At 48.1% G+C, this 23,441-nt stretch overlaps 1 protein-coding gene across 1 annotated transcript in view; it reads left to right on the forward strand.

Moving 5' to 3' along the window:
* LOC134944059 (caspase-8-like) overlaps positions 1 to 23,441 on the forward strand; it is a 61,434-nt gene that overhangs the window by 35,045 nt on the left and 2,948 nt on the right. Inside the window, exons 4-7 of the mRNA XM_063932595.1 lie at positions 513 to 563; positions 641 to 684; positions 16,486 to 16,591; positions 22,279 to 22,768. Coding sequence (XP_063788665.1) covers positions 513 to 563; positions 641 to 684; positions 16,486 to 16,591; positions 22,279 to 22,768 — 691 coding nt within the window. The remainder of the gene's footprint in view (positions 1 to 512; positions 564 to 640; positions 685 to 16,485; positions 16,592 to 22,278; positions 22,769 to 23,441) is intronic.

Genomic DNA, 23,441 nt, shown 5'->3' on the forward strand with positions numbered 1-23,441 from the left:
GAGTGGCAGGAGAAACGGAGGAGTGTCTGGGCGAACGCTGGGTGTGTTTGTGACGTCAAACCAGGAACGACAAGCACTGAACTGATCGCACTGGAAGAGTAAGTCTCGAGCTACTCAGAAACTGCACAGAGAAGTCTTTTCGCAATATTGCGAATCTTTCGTTCGCAATTTTGATAAGCTAAGATTCACTCCCAGTAGGCGGCGGCTTAGCGTGTGCAAAGCTGCTAAAAGCAGCTTGCGAGCGAACAACTCGGAATGACCCCCACAGTTTCTAGACTGAGTCTGGTAGGAGGGGCATAGAAGGAGGAGCCAGCCACACTATTAAACTTTTAAAGTGCCCATGGCTTCTAGTGGACCTGTCTATACCCCATGGTACTAAATGGAACCCCAGCATCCTCTACGGACTACGAGTAAAGGATTTACCGGTAGGTTTATAAATCCTATTTTTTTTTAACATAAATCCAGCATTTACTACAGCCGGGACCCTAATGAATATGTTTCCAATTCTGCAGGTTGCCAAGCAGCAAGTCTCATCAGTACGCTTGAGAACCTGGGTATAGAAGGTGGGTACCGAGAGTCACCTGGCCATAAAACATGTTCTCACTGAGTGATCTGTCTCCATGCGTCTTCTTTCTTGCAGAGAGCAGCCCCGAAACACAGAAAGATTCCTCAGTGCCGCAGGGGGTAAGAAGCCAGGTGCCCTATAATTGCCCCTCTAGATTCTGTTGCCCCATTGAAGCCAGAAGTCTTTTTTTTGTTCAAAACTGTCCAGATATCACTTATTGCTCCACTATCTCCTAACACAACACTCCTTACCTCATCTCCTATACCATAATACTGCCCTCCCAATGCCCAAATCTATGCCACGTGTCATATGACTTTCATGGTGCTCTGTGTACAGTACAGTATGTCCCTGTATGGTGCCCTGTGTACAGTACAATATGTCCCTGTATGGTGCCCGGTGTACAGTACAATATGCCCCTGTATGGTGCACTGTGTACAGTACAATATAGTCCTGTATGGTGCCATGTGTACAGTACAGTATGTCCCTGTAGTGTGCCCTGTGTACAGTACAATATGTCCCGGTATGGTACCCTGTGTACAGTACAATATGCCCCTGCACTGTGCCCTGTGTACAGTACAATATGTCCCTATATGGTGCCCTGTGTACAGTACAATATGTCCCTGTAGTGTGCCCTGTGCACAGTACAATATGTCCCTGTATGGTGCCCTGTGTAAAATAAAATATGTCCCTGCACGGTGCCCTGTGTACAGCACAATGTGTCCTTATATGGTGCCCTGTGTACAGTACAATATGTCCCTGTACGGTGCCCTGTGTACAGTACAATATGTCCCTGAATGTTGCTCTGTGTACAGTACAATATGTCCCTGCACTGTGCCCTGTGTACAGTACAATATGTCCCTATATGGTGCCCTGTGTACAGTACAATATGTCCCTGTAGTGTGCCCTGTGCACAGTACAATATGTCCCTGTATGGTGCCCTGTGTAAAATAAAATATGTCCCTGCACGGTGCCCTGTGTACAGCACAATGTGTCCTTATATGGTGCCATGTTTACAGTACAATATGTCCCTGTACGGTGCCCTGTGTACAGTACAATGCCCCTGTATGGTGCTCTGTGTACAGTACAATATGTCCCTGTATGGTGCCCTGTGTACAGTACAGTATGTCCCTATATGGTGCCCAGTGTACAGTACAATATGTCCCTGTATGGGGCCCTGTGTACAGTACAATGTCCCTGTGTGGTGCCCTGTTTACAGTACAATATGTCCCTGTATGGTGCCCTGTGTACAGTACAATGTCCCTATATGGTGCCCTGTGTACAGTACAACATGTCCCCGTCCGATGCCCTGTGTACAGTACAATATGTCCCTTTACGGTGCCCTGTGTACAGTACAATACGTCCCTGTACGGTGCCCGATGTACAGTACAATAAATCCCTATATGGTGCCATGTGTACAGTACAATATGTCCCTATATGGTACCCTGTTTACTGTACAATATGTCCCTGTATGGTACCCTGTGTACAGTACAATATGTCCCTATATGGTGCCCTGTGTACAGTACAACATGTCCCTGTACGGTGCCCTGTGTACAGTACAATATGTCCCTGTACGGTGCCCTGCGTACAGTACAATATATTCCTGTATGGTGCTCTGTGTACAGTACAATATGTCCCTGTACGGTGCCCTATGTACAGTACAATATGTCCCTACACGGTGCCCTATGTACAGCACAATATGTCCCTATATGGTGCCCTGCATACAGTACAATATGTCCCTGTATGGTACCCTGTGTACAGTACAATATGTCCCTGTACGGTGCCCTGTGTACAGTACAATATGTCCCTGTACGGTGCCCTGTGTACAGTACATTATATCCCTGCAGTGTGCCATGTGCACAGTACAATGGCCCTCATTCCGAGTTGTTCGCTCGCAAGCTGCTTTTAGCAGCATTGCACACGCTAAGCCGCCGCCTACTGGGAGTGAATCTTAGCTTAGCAAAATTGCTAACGAAAGATTCTCTAAATTGCGAATAGAAATTTCTAAGCAGTTTCTGAGCAGCTCGAGACTTACTCTGCCACTGCGATAAGTTCAGTCAGTTTCGTTCCTGGTTTGACGTCACAAACACACCCAGCGTTCGCCCAGACACTAGTGATGAGCGCCTGAAATTTTTCGGGTTTTGTGTTTTGGTTTTGGGTTCGGTTCCGCGGCCGTGTTTTGGGTTCGACCGCGTTTTGGCAAAACCTCACCGAATTTTTTTTGTCGGATTCGGGTGTGTTTTGGATTCGGGTGTTTTTTTCAAAAAACCCTAAAAAACAGCTTAAATCATAGAATTTGGGGGTCATTTTGATCCCAAAGTATTATTAACCTCAAAAACCACAATTTCCACTCATTTTCACAAACACCGGGCCCATCTAGGAGTGGCACTGCAGTGTCACGCAGGATGTCCCTTCCAAAAAACCCTCCCCAAACAGCACATGACGCAAAGAAAAAAAGAGGCGCAATGAGGTAGCTGTGTGAGTAAGATTAGCGACCCTAGTGGCCGACACAAACACCGGGCCCATCTCGGAGTGGCACTGCAGTGTCACGCAGGATGTCCCTTCCAAAAAACCCTCCCCAAACAGCACATGACGCAAAGAAAAAAAGAGGCGCAATGAGGTAGCTGACTGTGTGAGTAAGATAAGCGACCCTAGTGGCCGACACAAACACCGGGCCCATCTAGGAGTGGCACTGCAGTGTCACGCAGGATGTCCCTTCCAAAAAACCCTCCCCAAACAGCACATGACGCAAAGAAAAAAAGAGGCGCAATGAGGTAGCTGTGTGAGTAAGATTAGCGACCCTAGTGGCCGACACAAACACCGGGCCCATCTAGGAGTGGCACTGCAGTGTCACGCAGGATGTCCCTTCCAAAAAACCCTCCCCAAACAGCACATGACGCAAAGAAAAAAAGAGGCGCAATGAGGTAGCTGTGTGAGTAAGATTAGCGACCCTAGTGGCCGACACAAACACCGGGCCCATCTAGGAGTGGCACTGCAGTGTCACGCAGGATGTCCCTTCCAAAAAACCCTCCCCAAACAGCACATGACGCAAAGAAAAAAAGAGGCGCAATGAGGTAGCTGACTGTGTGAGTAAGATAAGCGACCCTAGTGGCCGACACAAACACCGGGCCCATCTAGGAGTGGCACTGCAGTGTCACGTAGGATGGCCCTTCCAAAAAACCCTCCCCAAACAGCACATGACGCAAAGAAAAAAAGAGGCGCAATGAGGTAGCTGACTGTGTGAGTAAGATAAGCGACCCTGGTGGCTGACACAAACACCGGGCCCATCTAGGAGTGGCACTGCAGTGTCACGTAGGATGGCCCTTCCAAAAAACCCTCCCCAAACAGCACATGACGCAAAGAAAAATAAAAGAAAAAAGAGGTGCAAGATGGAATTGTCCTTGGGCCCTCCCACCCACCCTTATGTTGTATAAACAAAACAGGACATGCACACTTTAACCAACCCATCATTTCAGTGACAGGGTCTGCCACACGACTGTGACTGATATGACGGGTTGGTTTGGACCCCCCCCAAAAAAGAAGCAATTAATCTCTCCTTGCACAAACTGGCTCTACAGAGGCAAGATGTCCACCTCATCATCATCCTCCGATATATCACCGTGTACATCCCCCTCCTCACAGATTATCAATTCGTCCCCACTGGAATCCACCATCTCAGCTCCCTGTGTACTTTGTGGAGGCAATTGCTGCTGGTCAATGTCTCCGCGGAGGAATTGATTATAATTCATTTTAATGAACATCATCTTCTCCACATTTTCTGGATGTAACCTCGTACGCCGATTGCTGACAAGGTGAGCGGCGGCACTAAACACTCTTTCGGAGTACACACTTGTGGGAGGGCAACTTAGGTAGAATAAAGCCAGTTTGTGCAAGGGCCTCCAAATTGCCTCTTTTTCCTGCCAGTATAAGTACGGACTGTGTGACGTGCCTACTTGGATGCGGTCACTCATATAATCCTCCACCATTCTTTCAATGGGGAGAGAATCATATGCAGTGACAGTAGACGACATGTCCGTAATCGTTGTCAGGTCCTTCAGTCCGGACCAGATGTCAGCATCAGCAGTCGCTCCAGACTGCCCTGCATCACCGCCAGCGGGTGGGCTCGGAATTCTGAGCCTTTTCCTCGCACCCCCAGTTGCGGGAGAATGTGAAGGAGGAGATGTTGACAGGTCGCGTTCCGCTTGACTTGACAATTTTCTCACCAGCAGGTCTTTCAACCCCAGCAGACTTGTGTCTGCCGGAAAGAGAGATCCAAGGTAGGCTTTAAATCTAGGATCGAGCATGGTGGCCAAAATGTAGTGCTCTGATTTCAACAGATTGACCACCCGTGAATCCTTGTTAAGCGAATTAAGGGCTCCATCCACAAGTCCCACATGCCTAGCGGAATCGCTCCGTGTTAGCTCCTCCTTCAATGTCTCCAGCTTCTTCTGCAAAAGCCTGATGAGGGGAATGACCTGACTCAGGCTGGCAGTGTCTGAACTGACTTCACGTGTGGCAAGTTCAAAGGGCAGCAGAACCTTGCACAACGTTGAAATCATTCTCCACTGCGCTTGAGACAGGTGCATTCCACCTCCTATATCGTGCTCAATTGTATAGGCTTGAATGGCCTTTTGCTGCTCCTCCAACCTCTGAAGCATATAGAGGGTTGAATTCCACCTCGTTACCACTTCTTGCTTCAGATGATGGCAGGGCAGGTTCAGTAGTTTTTGGTGGTGCTCCAGTCTTCTGTACGTGGTGCCTGTACGCCGAAAGTGTCCCGCAATTCTTCTGGCCACCGACAGCATCTCTTGCACGCCCCTGTCGTTTTTTAAATAATTCTGCACCACCAAATTCAAGGTATGTGCAAAACATGGACCGTGCTGGAATTTGCCCATATTTAATGCACACACAATATTGCTGGCGTTGTCCGATGCCACAAATCCACAGGAGAGTCCAATTGGGGTAAGCCATTCCGCGATGATCTTCCTCAGTTGCCGTAAGAGGTTTTCAGCTGTGTGCGTATTCTGGAAACCGGTGATACAAAGCGTAGCCTGCCTAGGAAAGAGTTGGCGTTTGCGAGATGCTGCTACTGGTGCCGCCGCTGCTGTTCTTGCGGCGGGAGTCCATACATCTACCCAGTGGGCTGTCACAGTCATATAGTCCTGACCCTGCCCTGCTCCACTTGTCCACATGTCCGTGGTTAAGTGGACATTGGGTACAGCTGCATTTTTTAGGACACTGGTGACTCTTTTTCTGAGGTCTGTGTACATTTTCGGTATCGCCTGCCTAGAGAAATGGAACCTAGATGGTATTTGGTACCGGGGACACAGTACCTCCAACAAGTCTCTAGTTGGCTCTGCAGTAATGATGGATACCGGAACCACGTTTCTCACCACCCAGGATGCCAAGGCCTCAGTTATCCGCTTTGCAGTAGGATGACTGCTGTGATATTTCATCTTCCTCGCAAAGGACTGTTGGACAGTCAATTGCTTGGTGGAAGTAGTAAAAGTGGTCTTACGACTTCCCCTCTGGGATGACCATCGACTCCCAGCAGCAACAACAGCAGCGCCAGCAGCAGTAGGCGTTACACGCAAGGATGCATCGGAGGAATCCCAGGCAGGAGAGGAATCGTCAGAATTGCCAGTGACATTGCCTGCAGGACTATTGGCATTCCTGGGGAAGGAGGAAATTGACACTGAGGGAGTTGGTGGGGTGGTTTGCGTGAGCTTGGTTACAAGAGGAAGGGAAATACTGGTCAGTGGACTGCTTCCGCTGTCACCCAAAGTTTTTGAACTTGTCACTGACTTATTATGAATGCGCTGCAGGTGACGTATAAGGGAGGATGTTCCGAGGTGGTTAACGTCCTTACCCCTACTTATTACAGCTTGACAAAGGGAACACACGGCTTGACACCTGTTGTCCGCATTTCTGTTGAAATAGTTCCACACCGAAGAGCTGATTTTTTTGGTATTTTTACCAGGCATGTCAACGGCCATATTCCTCCCACGGACAACAGGTGTCTCCCCGGGTGCCTGACTTAAACAAACCACCTCACCATCAGAATCCTCCTGGTCAATTTCCTCCCCAGCGCCAGCAACACCCATATCCTCCTCATCCTGGTGTACTTCAACACTGACATCTTCAATCTGACTATCAGGAACTGGACTGCGGGTGCTCCTTCCAGCACTTGCAGGGGGCGTGCAAATGGTGGAAGGCGCATGCTCTTCACGTCCAGTGTTGGGAAGGTCAGGCATCGCAACCGACACAATTGGACTCTCCTTGTGGATTTGGGATTTCGAAGAACGCACAGTTCTTTGCGGTGCTACTGCTTTTGCCAGCTTGAGTCTTTTCATTTTTCTAGCGAGAGGCTGAGTGCCTCCATCCTCATGTGAAGCTGAACCACTAGCCATGAACATAGGCCAGGGCCTCAGCCGTTCCTTGCCACTCCGTGTGGTAAATGGCATATTGGCAAGTTTACGCTTCTCCTCCGACAATTTTATTTTTGGTTTTGGAGTCCTTTTTTTACTGATATTTGGTGTTTTGGATTTGACATGCTCTGTACTATGACATTGGGCATCGGCCTTGGCAGATGACGTTGCTGGCATTTCATCGTCTCGGCCATGACTAGTGGCAGCAGCTTCAGCACGAGGTGGAAGTGGATCTTGATCTTTCCCTAATTTTGGAACCTCAACATTTTTGTTCTCCATATTTTAATAGGCACAACTAAAAGGCACCTCAGGTAAACAATGGAGATGGATGGATACTAGTATACAATTATGGACGGACTGCCGAGTGCCGACACAGAGGTAGCTACAGCCGTGGACTACCGTACTGTGTCTGCTGCTAATATAGACTGGTTGATAAAGAGATGTAGTATGTATGTATAAAGAAGAAAGAAAAAAAAACCACGGGTAGGTGGTATACAATTATGGACGGACTGCCGAGTGCCGACACAGAGGTAGCTACAGCCGTGGACTACCGTACTGTACTGTGTCTGCTGCTAATATAGACTGGTTGATAAAGAGATGTAGTATGTATGTATAAAGAAGAAAGAAAAAAAAACCACGGGTAGGTGGTATACAATTATGGACGGACTGCCGAGTGCCGACACAGAGGTAGCTACAGCCGTGGACTACTGTATTGTACTGTGTCTGCTGCTAATATAGACTGGTTGATAAAGAGATGTAGTATGTATGTATAAAGAAGAAAGAAAAAAAAACCACGGGTAGGTGGTATGCAATTATGGACGGACTGCCGAGTGCCGACACAGAGGTAGCTACAGCCGTGGACTACCGTACTGTACTGTGTCTGCTGCTAATATAGACTGGTTGATAAAGAGATGTAGTATGTATGTATAAAGAAGAAAGAAAAAAAAACCACGGGTAGGTGGTATACAATTATGGATGGACTGCCGAGTGCCGACACAGAGGTAGCTACAGCCGTGGACTACTGTACTGTGTCTGCTGCTAATATAGACTGGTTGATAAAGAGATGTAGTATGTATGTATAAAGAAGAAAGAAAAAAAAACCACGGGTAGGTGGTATACAATTATGGACGGACTGCCGAGTGCCGACACAGAGGTAGCTACAGCCGTGGACTACCGTACTGTACTGTGTCTGCTGCTAATATAGACTGGATGATAATGAGATGTAGTATGTATAAAGAAGAAAGAAAAAAAAACCACGGGTAGGTGGTATACAATTATGGATGGACTGCCGAGTGCCGACACAGAGGTAGCTACAGCCGTGGACTACCGTACTGTACTGTGTCTGCTACTAATATAGACTGGTTGATAATGAGATGTAGTATGTATGTATAAAGAAGAAAGAAAAAAAAACCACGGGTAGGTGGTATACAATTATGGACGGACTGCCGAGTGCCGACACAGAGGTAGCTACAGCCGTGGACTACCGTACTGTACTGTGTCTGCTGCTAATATAGACTGGATGATAATGAGATGTAGTATGTATAAAGAAGAAAGAAAAAAAAACCACGGGTAGGTGGTATACAATTATGGATGGACTGCCGAGTGCCGACACAGAGGTAGCTACAGCCGTGGACTACCGTACTGTGTCTGCTGCTAATATAGACTGGTTGATAAAGAGATGTAGTATGTATGTATAAAGAAGAAAGAAAAAAAAACCACGGGTAGGTGGTATACAATTATGGATGGACTGCCGAGTGCCGACACAGAGGTAGCTACAGCCGTGGACTACTGTATTGTACTGTGTCTGCTGCTAATATAGACTGGTTGATAAAGAGATGTAGTATGTATGTATAAAGAAGAAAGAAAAAAAAACCACGGGTAGGTGGTATACAATTATGGACGGACTGCCGAGTGCTGACACAGAGGTAGCTACAGCCGTGGACTACCGTACTGTACTGTGTCTGCTGCTAATATAGACTGGTTGATAAAGAGATGTAGTATGTATGTATAAATAAGAAAAAAAAAACACGGGTAGGTGGTATACAATTATGGATGGACTGCCGAGTGCCGACACAGAGGTAGCTACAGCCGTGGACTACTGTACTGTGTCTGCTGCTAATATAGACTGGTTGATAAAGAGATGTAGTATGTATGTATAAAGAAGAAAGAAAAAAAAACCACGGGTAGGTGGTATACAATTATGGACGGACTGCCGAGTGCCGACACAGAGGTAGCTACAGCCGTGGACTACCGTACTGTACTGTGTCTGCTGCTAATATAGACTGGATGATAATGAGATGTAGTATTTATAAAGAAGAAAGAAAAAAAAACCACGGGTAGGTGGTATACAATTATGGATGGACTGCCGAGTGCCGACACAGAGGTAGCTACAGCCGTGGACTACCGTACTGTACTGTGTCTGCTACTAATATAGACTGGTTGATAATGAGATGTAGTATGTATGTATAAAGAAGAAAGAAAAAAAAACCACGGGTAGGTGGTATACAATTATGGACGGACTGCCGAGTGCCGACACAGAGGTAGCTACAGCCGTGGACTACCGTACTGTACTGTGTCTGCTGCTAATATAGACTGGATGATAATGAGATGTAGTATGTATAAAGAAGAAAGAAAAAAAAACCACGGGTAGGTGGTATACAATTATGAATGGACTGCCGAGTGCCGACACAGAGGTAGCTACAGCCGTGGACTACTGTACTGTGTCTGCTGCTAATATAGACTGGTTGATAAAGAGATGTAGTATGTATGTATAAAGAAGAAAGAAAAAAAAACCACGGATAGGTGGTATACAATTATGGATGGACTGCCGAGTGCCGACACAGAGGTAGCTACAGTCGTGGACTACCGTACTGTACTGTGTCTGCTGCTAATATAGACTGGTTGATAAAGAGATGTAGTATGTATGTATAAAGAAGAAAGAAAAAAAAACCACGGGTAGGTGGTATACAATTATGGACGGACTGCCGAGTGCCGACACAGAGGTAGCTACAGCCGTGGACTACCGTACTGTACTGTGTCTGCTGCTAATATAGACTGGATGATAATGAGATGTAGTATGTATAAAGAAGAAAGAAAAAAAACCACGGGTAGGTGGTATACAATTATGGATGGACTGCCGAGTGCCGACACAGAGGTAGCTACAGCCGTGGACTACCGTACTGTACTGTGTCTGCTGCTAATATAGACTGGTTGATAATGAGATGTAGTATGTATGTATAAAGAAGAAAGAAAAAAAAACCACGGGTAGGTGGTATACAATTATGGACGGACTGCCGAGTGCCGACACAGTGGTAGCTACAGCCATGGACTACCATACTGTACTGTGTCTGCTGCTAATATAGACTGGTTGATAATGAGATGTAGTATGTATGTATAAAGAAGAAAGAAAAAAAACCACGGGTAGGTGGTATACAATTATGGACGGACTGCCAAGTGCCGACACAGAGGTAGCTACAGCCGTGGACTACCGTACTGTACTGTGTCTGCTGCTAATATAGACTGGATGATAATGAGATGTAGTATGTATAAAGAAGAAAGAAAAAAAAACCACGGGTAGGTGGTATACAATTATGGATGGACTGCCGAGTGCCGACACAGAGGTAGCTACAGCCGTGAACTACCGTACTGTGTCTGCTGCGACTGGATGATAAATAATGATATAAAAAATATATATATATCACTACTGCAGCCGGACAGGTATATATTATATAATGACGGACCTGCTGGACACTGTCTGTCAGCAGAATGAGTTTTTTATAGAATAAAAAAAAAAACACCACACAAGTCACACGACGAGTGTTTAACTTTTTCAGGCAATCACAATATAGTATACTACTAACTATACTGGTGGTCAGTGTGGTCAGGTCACTGGTCAGTCACACTGGCAGTGGCACTCCTGCAGCAAAAGTGTGCACTGTTTAATTTTAATAATATGTACTCCTGGCTCCTGCTATAACCTATAACTGGCACTGCTCCCCAGTCTCCCCCACAATTATAAGCTGTGTGAGCACAGTCAGATATATACATAGATGATGCAGCACACTGGGCTGAGCAGTGCACACAGATATGGTATGTGACTGAGTCACTGTGTATCGTTTTTTTCAGGCAGAGAACGGATTATATTAAATAAAACTGCACTGTCTGGTGGTCACTGTGGTCAGTCACTACTAAACTCTGCACTCTCTACAGTACTCCTAAGCTCCAGTAAATCAAGTGTCTCTGTCTCAAATCAATCTCACTCTCTCTCTTCTAATCTAAATGGAGAGGACGCCAGCCACGTCCTCTCCCTATCAATCTCAATGCACGTGTGAAAATGGCGGCGACGCGCGGCTCCTTATATAGAATCCGAGTCTCGCGATAGAATCCGAGCCTCGCGAGAATCCGACAGCGTCATGATGACGTTCGGGCGCGCTCGGGTTAACCGAGCAAGGCGGGAAGATCCGAGTCTCTCGGACCCGTGAGAAAAAACATGAAGTTCGGGCGGGTTCGGATTCAGAGGAACCGAACCCGCTCATCTCTACCAGACACTCCCCCGTTTCTCCAGCCACTCCCGCGTTTTTCCCAGAAACGGCAGCGTTTTTTCACACACTCCCATAAAACGGCCAGTTTCCGCCCAGAAACACCCACTTCCTGTCAATCACATTACGATCACCAGAACGAAGAAAAAACCTCGTAATGCCGTGAGTAAAATACCAAACTTCTTAGCAAATTTACTTGGCGCAGTCGCAGTGCGAACATTGTGCATGCGCAAATAGCGGAAAATCGCTGCGATGCTAAGAAAATTACAGAGCGAACAACTCGGAATGAGGGCCCATGGGGGGTAACTCTGAGTTGATCGCAGCAGCAAGTTTGTTAGCAGTAGGGCAAAACCATGGCCCTCATTCCGAGTTGATCGGTCGCAAGGCGATTTTAGCAGAGTTACACACGCTAAGCCGCCGCCTACTGGGAGTGAATCTTAGCTTCTTAAAATTGCGACCGATGTATTCGCAATATTGCGATTACTAACTACTTAGCAGTTTCAGAGTAGCTCCAGACTTACTCTGCCTGTGCGATCATTTCAGTGCTTGTCGTTCCTGGTTGACGTCACAAACACACCCAGCGTTCGACCAGGCACTCCCACCGTTTCCCCGGCCACTCCTGCGTTTTTTCCGGAAACGGTAGCGTTTTCAGCCACACGCCCCTGAAACGCTGTGTTTCCGCCCAGTAACACCCATTTCCTGTCAATCACATTACGATCGCCGGAGCGAAGAAAAAGCCGTGAGTAAAAATACTTTCATCATAGTAAAGTTACTTGGCGCAGTCGCAGTGCGAACATTGCGCATGCGTACTAAGCGGATTTTCACTGCGATGCGATGAAAAATACCGAGCGAACAACTCGGAATGAGGGCCCATGTGCACTGCAGGGGAGGCAGATATAACATGTGCAGAGGGAGTTAGATTTGGGTGGGTTATTTAGTTTCTGTGCAGGGTAAATACTGGCTGCTTTATTTTTACACTGCAATTTAGATTTCAGTTTGAATACACCCCACCCAAATCTAACTCTCTCTGCACATGTTACATCTGCCCCCCCTGCAGTGCACATGGGCCCTCATTCCGAGTCGTTAGCTCGCTAGCTGCTTTTAGCAGCTTTGCACACGCTAAGCCGCCGCCTACTGGGAGTGAATCTTAGCATAGTAAAATTGCGAACGAAAGATTAGCAGAATTGCGAATAGACACTTCTTAGAAGTTTCTGAGTAGCTCCACACTTACTCGGCATCTGCGATCAGTTCAGTCAGTTTCGTTCCTGGTTTGACGTCACAAACACACCCAGCGTTCGCCCAGACACTCCCTCGTTTCTCCAGCCACTCCCGCGTTTTTCCCAGAAACGGCAGCGTTTTTCACACACACCCATAAAACGGCCAGTTTCCGCCCAGAAACACCCACTTCCTGTCAATCACATTACGATCACCAGAACGAAGAAAAAACCTCGCAATGCCGTGAGTAAAATTCCTAACTGCATAGCAAATTTACTTGGCGCAGTCGCAGTGCGAACATTGCGCATGCGCAATTAGCGGAAAATCGCTGCGATGCGAAGAAAATTACCGTGCGAACAACTCGGAATGACCGCCATGGTTTTGCCCAACTGCTAAAAATTTGCTGCTGCGATCAACTCAGAATTAGGCCCAATGTCCCTGTACGGTGCCCTGTGTACAGTACAATGTCCCTGTACGGTGTACTGTGTAGAGTACAATATGTCCATATACGGTGCCCTATGTACAGTACAATATGTCCCTATATGGTGCCCTGTGTACAGCACAATATGACCCTATATAGTGCCCGGCGTACAGTACAATATGTCCCTGTACAGTGCCCTGTGTACAGTACAATAGGTCCCTATATGGTGCCCTGTGTACAGTACAATGTGTCCCTGTAGTGTGCCATGTGTACAGTACAATGTCCCTGTACGGTGCCCTGTGTACAGTACAATGTGTCCCTATATGGTACTCTGTGTACAGTACAATATGCCTCTGCACTGTGCCCTGTGTACAGTACAAAATGCCCCTGTAGGGTGCCCTGTGTAAAATAAAATATGTCCCTGTACGGTGCCCTGTGTACAGTACAATGTCCCTGTATGGTACCCTGTGTAGAGTACAATATGTCCCTATATGGTGCCCTGTGTACAGCACAATATGTCCCTATATGGTGCCCTGTGTACAGCACAATATGACCCTATATGGTGCCCTGCGTACAGTACAATATGTCCCTGTATGGTACCCTGTGTACAGTACAATATGTCCCTATACGGTGCCCTGTGTACAGCACAATAGGTCCCTATATGGTGCCCTGTGTACAGTACAATGTGTCCCTGTATTGTGCCATGTGTACAGTACAATGTCCCTGTACGGTGCCATGTGTACAGTACAATATGTCCCTATATGGTGCTCTGTGTACAGTACAATATGCCCCTGCACTTTGCCCTGTGTACAGTACAATATGTCCCTGTTCAGTGCCCTGTGTACAGTACAATATTTCCCTGTACGGTGCCCTGTGTAAAATAAAATATGTCCCTGCACGGTGCCCAGCGTACAGCACAATATGTCCCTGCACGGTGCCCAGTGTACAGCATAATATGTCCCTGCACGGTGTCCTGTGTACAGTACAATATGTCCCTGAACGGTGCCCTGTGTACAGTACAATATGTCCCTGTACGGTGCCCTGTGTACAGTACAATATGTCCCTGTACGGTGCCCTGTGTACAGCACAATATGTCCCTGCACGGTGTCCTGTGTACAGTACAATATGTCCCTGAACGGTGCCCTGTGTACAGTACAATATGTCCCTGTACGGTGCCCTGTGTACAGTACAATATGTCCCTGTACGGTGCCCTGTGTACAGCACAATATGTCCCTGTACGGTGCCCTGTGTAAAATAAAATATGTCCCTGTATGGTGCCCTGCGTACAGTACAATATGTCCCTGTATAGTACCCTGTGTACAGTACAATATGTCCATGTATGGTACTCTGTGTACAGTACAATATGCCTCTGCACTGTGCCCTGCGTACAGTACAATGCGTCCCTGTAGTGTGCCATGTGTACAGTACAATGTCCCTGTACGGTGCCCTGTGTACAGTACAATATGTCCCTATATGGTACTCTGTGTACAGTACAATATGCCTCTGCACTGTGCCCTGTGTGCAGTACAATATGCCCCTGTAGGGTGCCCTGTGTAAAATAAAATATGTCCCTGTACGGTGCCCTGTGTACAGTAGAATGTCCCTGTATGGTACCCTGTGTAGAGTACAATATGTCTCTGTACGGTGCCCTATGTACAGTACAATATGTCCCTATATGGTGCCCTGTGTACAGCACAATATGACCCTATATGGTGCCCTGCGTACAGTACAATATGTTCCTGTATGGTACCCTGTGTACAGTACAATATGTCCCTGTACGGTGCCCTGTGTACAGCACAATAGGTCCCTATATGGTGCTCTGTGTACAGTACAATGTGTCCCTGTAGTGTGCCATGTGTACAGTACAATGTCCCTGTACGGTGCCCTGTGTACAGTACAATATGTCCCTATATGGTGCTCTGTGTACAGTACAATATGCCCCTGCACTTTGCCCTGTGTACAGTACAATATGTCCCTGTTCAGTGCCTTGTGTACAGTACAATATGTCCCTGTATGGTGCCCTGTGTAAAATAAAATATGTCCCTGCACGGTGCCCAGTGTAAAGCACAATATGTCCCTGCACGGTGCCCAGTGTACAGCACAATATGTCCCTGCACGGTGTCCTGTGTACAGTACAATATGTCCCTGCACAGTGCCTTGTGTACAGTACAATATGTCCCTGCACGGTGTTCTGTGTACAGTACAATATGTCCCTGTACGGTGCCCTGTGTACAGCACAATATGTCCCTGTACGGTGCCCTGTGTAAAATAAAATATGTCCCTGTATGGTGCCCTGTGTACAGTATAATATGTCCCTATATGGTACCCTGTGTACAGTACAATATGTCCCTGTACGGTGCCCTGTGTACAGCACAATATGTCCCTGTATGGTACCCCGTGTACAGTACAATATGCCCCTGTGTGGTACCCTGTGTACAGTACAATATGTCCCTGTACAGTGCCCTGTGTACAGTACAATAGGTCCCTATATGGTGCCCTGTGTACAGTACAATATGTCCCTATATGGTGCCCTGTGTACAGCACAATATGTCCCTGTACGGTGCCCTGTGTACAGCACAATATGTCCCTGTATGGTACCCTGTGTACAGTACAATATGTCCCTGTGTGGTACCCTGTGTACAGTACAATATGTCCCTGTGTGGTACCCTGTGTACAGTACAATATGTGCCTGCACGGTGCCCTGTGTACAGTACAATATATCCCTGTGTGGTGCCCTGTGTACAATAAAATATGTCCCTGTGTGGTACCCTGTGTACAGTACAATATGTCCCTGTGTGGTACCCTGTGTACAGTACAATATGTGCCTGCACGGTGCCCTGTGTACAGTACAATATATCCCTGTGTGGTACCCTGTGTACAGTACAATATGTCCCTGTACAGTGCCCTGTGTACTGTACAATATGTCCCTGTGTGGTGCCCGGTATACAATAAAATATGTCCCTGTACAGTGCCCTGTGTACAATAAAACATGTCCCTGCACGGTAGTGCTGTAGAGTTTGGGCACTAGGGTCTCTATGCGCAGATCTCCAGGAAAATGGCGCGGCGGATATTTTCCCAGTGATTTTCTTACTGCTCATGTGCGGAAAATGGCTGCCACACCTTTTTCACAGTGATTTCTGCAGCAGTGATGATGCCAACCACGCGGTACTCCAGCGGGTAAGTACTGAAAAACAATGGGTGCAGGGTGTGCGTTGTGGGCCCTCCTGTGCACCGCCCACACTGCAGCCATTATAAATCCGCCAGTCAGTGTCACCTCAGCACAGAGCCCTGACTGACGCACACTTGTGCTTCCTCTCCCAGCACATGGAGGAATACCGGCTGGAGAAGGTGCCGCACGGCTGGTGTGTAATTATCAACAACAAGAGATTCAGCGATGGAGACAGAAGTGGAACAGACAGAGACGCAGGTAAGGGTAATACAGTCCGCAACGCTTCCTGTCTGTGCGGAACGCTGCTGGCCCTCGCCTGAGGCCACAGGATGATGCCGGATTATAGCGGATTCCTCACTCCGGATTATTGTATTCACTTCTGAAATAATTTCCTGATCCTGGAATTGTGAGAACAGGTTTCTGAGAGGACGGTGATGTGCGCAGTCGCCATATGGACGGTAATACATCACCAGACATACCTGAGAAAGCTCTGCGAATAATTATTATCCTTTATTTATAAGGCGCCACAAGGGTTCCGCAGCGCCCAATTACAGAGTACATAAGCGACTAAACAAAACAAGAAGACAGTGACTTACAGTACAAGACAATGTAGTACAAGTATAGGGTATATATACACATGGGAAGCATTCCATATCTTGGCTGTCCGGATCCCATCTCTCAGCGTACTGGCACCGGGATCCCGACCGCCGGCATACCGACAAATATTCTCCCTCTTGGGGTGTTCACAACTCCCCTGGAGGGAGAATAACGCACCACCGTGCCCGCAGCGCTCTTTTGCACTCTCCCCACTGCCGGCATTCCGGCGGTCAGGATATCGTAGTACACCCTATAAACACAGCTGCGTCAGCAGACGACACTAACATAAATATGAGGGTGGAAAACAAAACGCGGGATTTGGTGCCATCGAGGGGAGAATGGAGTAGAAGATGGTTTAAGTAAGAGAAGGATAAGCACATGAGGGAAGAGGGCCCTGCTCGTGAGAGCTTACATTGTAAAGGGAAGAGACAGACACACAGATGGGGTACATAGAGAGCGTGGAGCAGGGGGTTAGGATGGGAGACGCTGGGTTTGGGGAAGAAGTGGGTCTTGAGAGCCCGTTTATAGGCCCTCATTCCGAGTTGATCGGTCGCAAGGCGAATTTAGCAGAGTTACACACGCTAAGCCGCCGCCTACTGGGAGTGAATCTTAGCTTCTTAAAATTGCGACCGATGTATTCGCAATATTGCGATTACTAACTACTTAGCAGTTTCAGAGTAGCTCCAGACTTACTCTGCCTGTGCGATCATTTCAGTGCTTGTCGTTCCTGGTTGACGTCACAAACACACCCAGCGTTCGCCCAGGCACTCCCACCGTTTCTCCGGCCACTCCTGCGTTTTTTCCGGAAACGGTAGCGTTTTCTGCCACACGCCCCTGAAACGCCGTGTTTCCGCCCAGTAACACCCATTTCCTGTCAATCACATTACGTTCGCCGGAGCGATGAAAAAGCCGTGAGTAAAAATACTTTCTACATAGCAAAGTTACTTGGCGCAGTCGCAGTGCGAACATTGCGCATGCGTACTAAGCGGATTTTCATTGCGATGCAATGAAAAATACCGAGCGAACAACTCGGAATGAGGGCCATAGTTTTGTGGGTGCTCTAGCACCTGTGTTATTGTAAGGAATACAAACATTTTTTGTTTTTCTCTCTTTTTGTTCTAAGTTATAAAATGTATCTGATTCTCTTAGGGCCCCATTTATTATGGATCACATATTACAATGCAATCCTGGGCGGTAAGATCCCAGCGCATACAGGGATAAGAGCTCCAAAAGGAACCCGTCCCTGCGATGTGCTGCGGCATCTGGCGGGGATTCTGCGCATGCGCGGCCAGGCAGACTGCACAAGCACAGAGGCCACTTCCGGGGAGGGTTCTGAGGGAACCGTCTGCCAGCTAGGAATGCGATCTGTAACTCATAGGCTACAATGGGCTACCGCCATCTTCAGGAATCAATACCATGGGAATGCATCACATTCCGGATAACGCAACGCATAGAAACCTATAGTGGATGCGGCTGCCGGTGGCAAGGGAGGGATCACAGCAAGTATCGGAGATATCTGCCGCGGCCCCTCCTTCTTACATTCAGCGGATACTTAATATATGCAGCTAACCCCCCAAAACGGGTGTTTTCAGGGATATAGCCACAAATATACCATGATAAATGGGCCCTTTAGTTATTAGTTGAATATCTGGTCCTTAGAAATAATTAATAATCTGATTATATATCATAATATTTTCAGTTTAAAAATAAAATAAAAAATTCTGCTAGATATTAGACCCAGTGTGTCTCAGTGTATGGGTATATGGGTATATGGGTATATGGGTATATGGGTATATGGGTATATGAGCTGTGGTTTATTATTCATATCCTCCCTCTCTCCGCTTCTATGTCCTGTGTTATCTTTATCTCCTGCATTTTCTCTCTCCTGTTGCACCTGTGCTGTCTCTTTCACTGTCTCTCTCCTGTTACTACTGCATTAGCTGTGTTTCTCTGCCTCCTGCGTTGTCTGCGTTTCGGTCTCTTGCGTTGTCTCAGTTTCTCTGTCTCTAGCGTTGCCTGAGATTTTCTGTCTCCTGTGTTGTCTGCATTTCTCTGTCTCCTGCGTTGTCTCAGTTTCTCTGTCTCCAGTGTTGGGGGTCATTCAGACCCGATCGCGATTGGGTCTGAAGTGCGCATACATCGGCGCCACAGTGTGCCGGCACATGGCTGACAGCCGACGGCTGTCGTAGCCTAGCGATCGCCTCTGCCTGATTGACAGGCAGAGGCGTTCGCTTGGCAGGAGGGGGACGGGTCCGGCTAACGCAGGTGTGGCCGGACCATGCCGGGCCACGGTGCCTGCGTGACGTCACACGCAGCAGCTGCGACCCGGGCAGTGATGAGTAGCTCCCGGCCAGTGCGCAGGATTGCGCTGGCCGGGAGCTACTCCTGAAATACAAAAGCATCATTGCTAAGCGATGCTTTTGCACTTCTGCGGGGATGGGGGAGTGGGGCCTGAAATGTGGGGCGGCTAGCCCTGTGCTGGGTGTTCACCCGCATGTCAGTGTGCCTGGTACGATCAGGTCTGAATTAGGGCCATTGTCCGAGTTTCTCCGTCTCTTGCGAGTTGTCTGAGTTTCTCCATCTCCTGCATTGTCTCAGTTTCTTTGTCTCCTGCGTTGTCTGCGTTTCTACGTCTCAAGCGTTGTCTGTGTTTCTCTGCCTCCTGCATTGTCTGTGTTTCTCTGCCTCCAGCATTGTCTGCGTTTCTCTGCCTCCTGCGTTGCCTGCGTTTCTCTGTCTCTTGCGTTGCCTGCGTTTCTCTGTCTCTTGCGTTGCCTGCGTTTCTCTGCCTCCTGCGTTGCCTGCGTTTTCTCTGCCTCCTGCATTGCCTGCGTTTCTCTGCCTCCTGCATTGCCTGCGTTTCTCTGCCTCCTGCGTTGTCTCGGTTTCTCTGTTTCTTGCGTTGTCTGAGTTTCTCTGCCTCTTGTGTTGTCTGAGTTTCTCTGTCTCTTGCATTGTCTGCTTTTCTCCGTCTCAGCATTGTCTGCGTTTCTCCGTCTCTGGCGTTGTCTGTGTTTCTCCGTCTCCAGCGTTGTCTGCGTTTCTCTGTCTCCAGCGTTGTCTGCGTTTCTCTGTCTCCAGCGTTGTCTGTGTTTCTCTGTCTCTTGCGTTGTCTGTGTTTCTCTGTCTCTTGCGTTGTCTGCGTTTTGCTGCCTCTTGTGTTGTCTGCGTTTCTCTCCGTCTCCAGCGTTGTCTGCGTTTCTCTCTCTCTCCTGCGTTGTCTGCGTTTCTCTCTCTCCTGCGTTGTCTGCGTTTCTCTGTCTCTTGCGTTGTCTGCGTTTCTCTGTCTCTTGCGTTGTCTGCGTTTCTCTGTCTCTTGCGTTGTCTGCATTTTGCTGCCTCTTGCGTTGTCTGCGTTTCTCTCTCTCTCCTGCGTTGTCTGCGTTTCTCTCTCTCTCTCCTGCGTTGTCTGCGTTTATCTGTCTCTTGCGTTGTCTGCATTTCTCTGTCTCCTGTGTTGTCTGCGTTTCTCTGTCTCCTGCGGTGCCTGAGTTTCTCCATCTCCTGCGGTGCCTGAGTTTCTCCGTCTCCTGCGGTGCCTGAGTTTCTCCGCCTCTTGCAGTGCCTGCATTTCTCTGCGTTTCTCTGCCTCCTGCGTTGTCTGCGTTTCTCTGTCTCTTGCGTTGTCTGCATTTCTCTGTCTCCTGTGTTGTCTGTATTTCTCTGTCTCCTGCGTTGCCTGAGTTTCTCCATCTCCTGCGGTGCCTGAGTTTCTCCGTCTCCTGCGGTGCCTTAGTTTCTCCGTCTCCTGCGGTGCCTGAGTTTCTCTGCCTCTTGCATTGTCTGCGTTTCTCCGTCTCACCATTGTCTGCATTTCTCCGTCTCTGGCGTTGTCTGCGTTTCTCCGTCTCCAGCGTTGTCTGCGTTTCTCTGTCTCCAGCGTTGTCTGCGTTTCTCTGTCTCCAGCGTTGTCTGTGTTTCTCTGTCTCTTGCGTTGTCTGTGTTTCTCTGTCTCTTGCGTTGTCTGCGTTTTGCTGCCTCTTGTGTTGTCTGCGTTTCTCTCCGTCTCCAGTGTTGTCTGCGTTTCTCTCTCTCTCCTGCGTTGTCTGCGTTTCTCTCTCTCTCCTGCGTTGTCTGCGTTTCTCTGTCTCTTGCGTTGTCTGCGTTTCTCTGTCTCTTGCGTTGTCTGCGTTTCTCTGTCTCTTGCGTTGTCTGCGTTTCTCTGTCTCTTGCGTTGTCTGCATTTTGCTGCCTCTTGCGTTGTCTGCGTTTCTCTCTCTCTCCTGCGTTGTCTGCGTTTCTCTCTCTCTCTCCTGCGTTGTCTGCGTTTATCTGTCTCTTGCGTTGTCTGCATTTCTCTGTCTCCTGTGTTGTCTGCGTTTCTCTGTCTCCTGCGGTGCCTGAGTTTCTCCATCTCCTGCGGTGCCTGAGTTTCTCCGTCTCTTGCAGTGCCTGCATTTCTCTGCGTTTCTCTGCCTCCTGCGTTGTCTGCGTTTCTCTGTCTCTCCTGCGTTGTCTGCGTTTCTCTCTCTCTCCTGCGTTGTCTGCGTTTCTCTCTCTCTCCTGCGTTGTCTGCGTTTCTCTCTCTCTCTCTCCTGCGTTGTCTGCGTTTATCTGTCTCTTGCGTTGTCTGCATTTCTCTGTCTCCTGTGTTGTCTGCGTTTCTCTGTCTCCTGCGGTGCCTGAGTTTCTCCATCTCCTGCGGTGCCTGAGTTTCTCCGTCTCTTGCAGTGCCTGCATTTCTCTGCGTTTCTCTGCCTCCTGCGTTGTCTGCGTTTCTCTCTCTCTCCTGTGTTGTCTGCGTTTCTCTCTCTCTCCTGCGTTGTCTGCGTTTCTCTGTCTCTTGCGTTGTCTGCGTTTCTCTGTCTCTTGCGTTGTCTGCGTTTCTCTGTCTCTTGCGTTGTCTGCATTTTGCTGCCTCTTGCATTGTCTGCGTTTCTCTCTCTCTCCTGCGTTGTCTGCGTTTCTCTCTCTCTCCTGCGTTGTCTGCGTTTCTCTGTCTCCTGTGTTGTCTGCGTTTCTCTGTCTCCTGCGGTGCCTGAGTTTCTCCATCTCCTGCGGTGCCTGAGTTTCTCCGTCTCCTGCGGTGCCTGAGTTTCTCCGCCTCTTGCAGTGCCTGCATTTCTCTGCGTTTCTCTGCCTCCTGCATTGTCTGCGTTTCTCTGTCTCTTGCGTTGTCTGCATTTCTCGGTCTCCTGTGTTGTCTGCGTTTCTCTGTCTCCTGCGGTGCCTGAGTTTCTCCATCTCCTGCGGTGCCTGAGTTTCTCCGTCTCCTGCGGTGCCTGAGTTTCTCTGCCTCTTGCAGTGCCTGCATTTCTCTGCGTTTCTCTGCCTCCTGCATTGTCTCATGCTTTCATTGCATGTATTTTTAAGGTTTCATGTTTTTTTTCTGTGGTTTCTCCTGACAGAGGCGATAAGGAAAGTATTTGCAGCACGTGGTTACGTGGTAGAAGAACACAAAGACCTGACAGGCGATGGGATCTTACACATCATGGAGGAGTATCAGAAAAAGGATCACTCTGAGAGAGACAGCTTTGTGTGTTTTGTCCTCTCGCATGGTGGTCAAGGGGTTGTATTTGGTACAGATGGAAAAGAGGTGCCAATCAAGAACATAACCAACTGCGTCAATGGTCAGAATTGTGAGTCACTACGTGGCAAACCCAAGGTGTTCTTCCTGCAAGCGTGCCAAGGAGATCAGGTTGATGAAGGAGTTCCTTATCATAGTGACAGCATTGGATCTACGTATGCAGATGACGGCACGCGGGGTCACATTCCCACCAATGCTGACTTCCTAACAGGTTTTGCTACTGTTGAAGATTATATCTCTCTGAGGCATCCTAGGAATGGATCTGTTTATGTGCAGAAGCTGTGCATAGCGTTGACGGATCATCATTATTTGTAAGTGTAATAATAAGTATTCTTAAAAAATTGTGGCAAAAAACGCAGGAAATTAACACTAATGTGTGTGTGTGTGTGTGTGTGTGTGTGTGTGTGTGTGTGTGTGTGTGTGTGTGTGTGTACCTGTGTGTATGTGTGTACATGTGTGCACGTGTTTGTGTGTGAGGGGGGGAGGGGTTTGAGTGTATTTATGTTTCTTAAACTCACAAAATATTATTCCCCTTGTCCTATACTGGCTGCAGGAGATACATTAGAAACAGGCGACCCTTCCAGTACGCACAACTCAGAATAGCGCAGAACTCCAGCTACACGCCCATGATTCTGCCTTGACAGTCCCAAAAGCAGAACAGTTGTGTGTAATCGCAATGTCACCGCCCAGTTCCCGCCCCTTTCAGGCGCTGTATACTCACTATTTGCTTCCATGAAAAGAGACAACACAGAACCAGGCCGATAGTAAGTATTTACAAAGCTGACAGGACAGATAATTGCAGTTAGATTATCTCTGGTATCTTATTTAGGTTTCCTTCACTCACCACACATCTATATAAATTGTGGAAGACCCGGCCGGCTCACACATGTACTTAGGGATCCAGACTTGCCTTAGAAGTGGTAAATTCAGCCCTGGGGCGCCATTGCTTATGCTATATACTTCTCTGCGTCCTGCACGTGCTGC

The sequence above is a fragment of the Pseudophryne corroboree genome, chromosome 7 (assembly GCF_028390025.1).
Source record: "Pseudophryne corroboree isolate aPseCor3 chromosome 7, aPseCor3.hap2, whole genome shotgun sequence".
Taxonomy (NCBI): Eukaryota; Metazoa; Chordata; class Amphibia; order Anura; family Myobatrachidae; genus Pseudophryne; species Pseudophryne corroboree.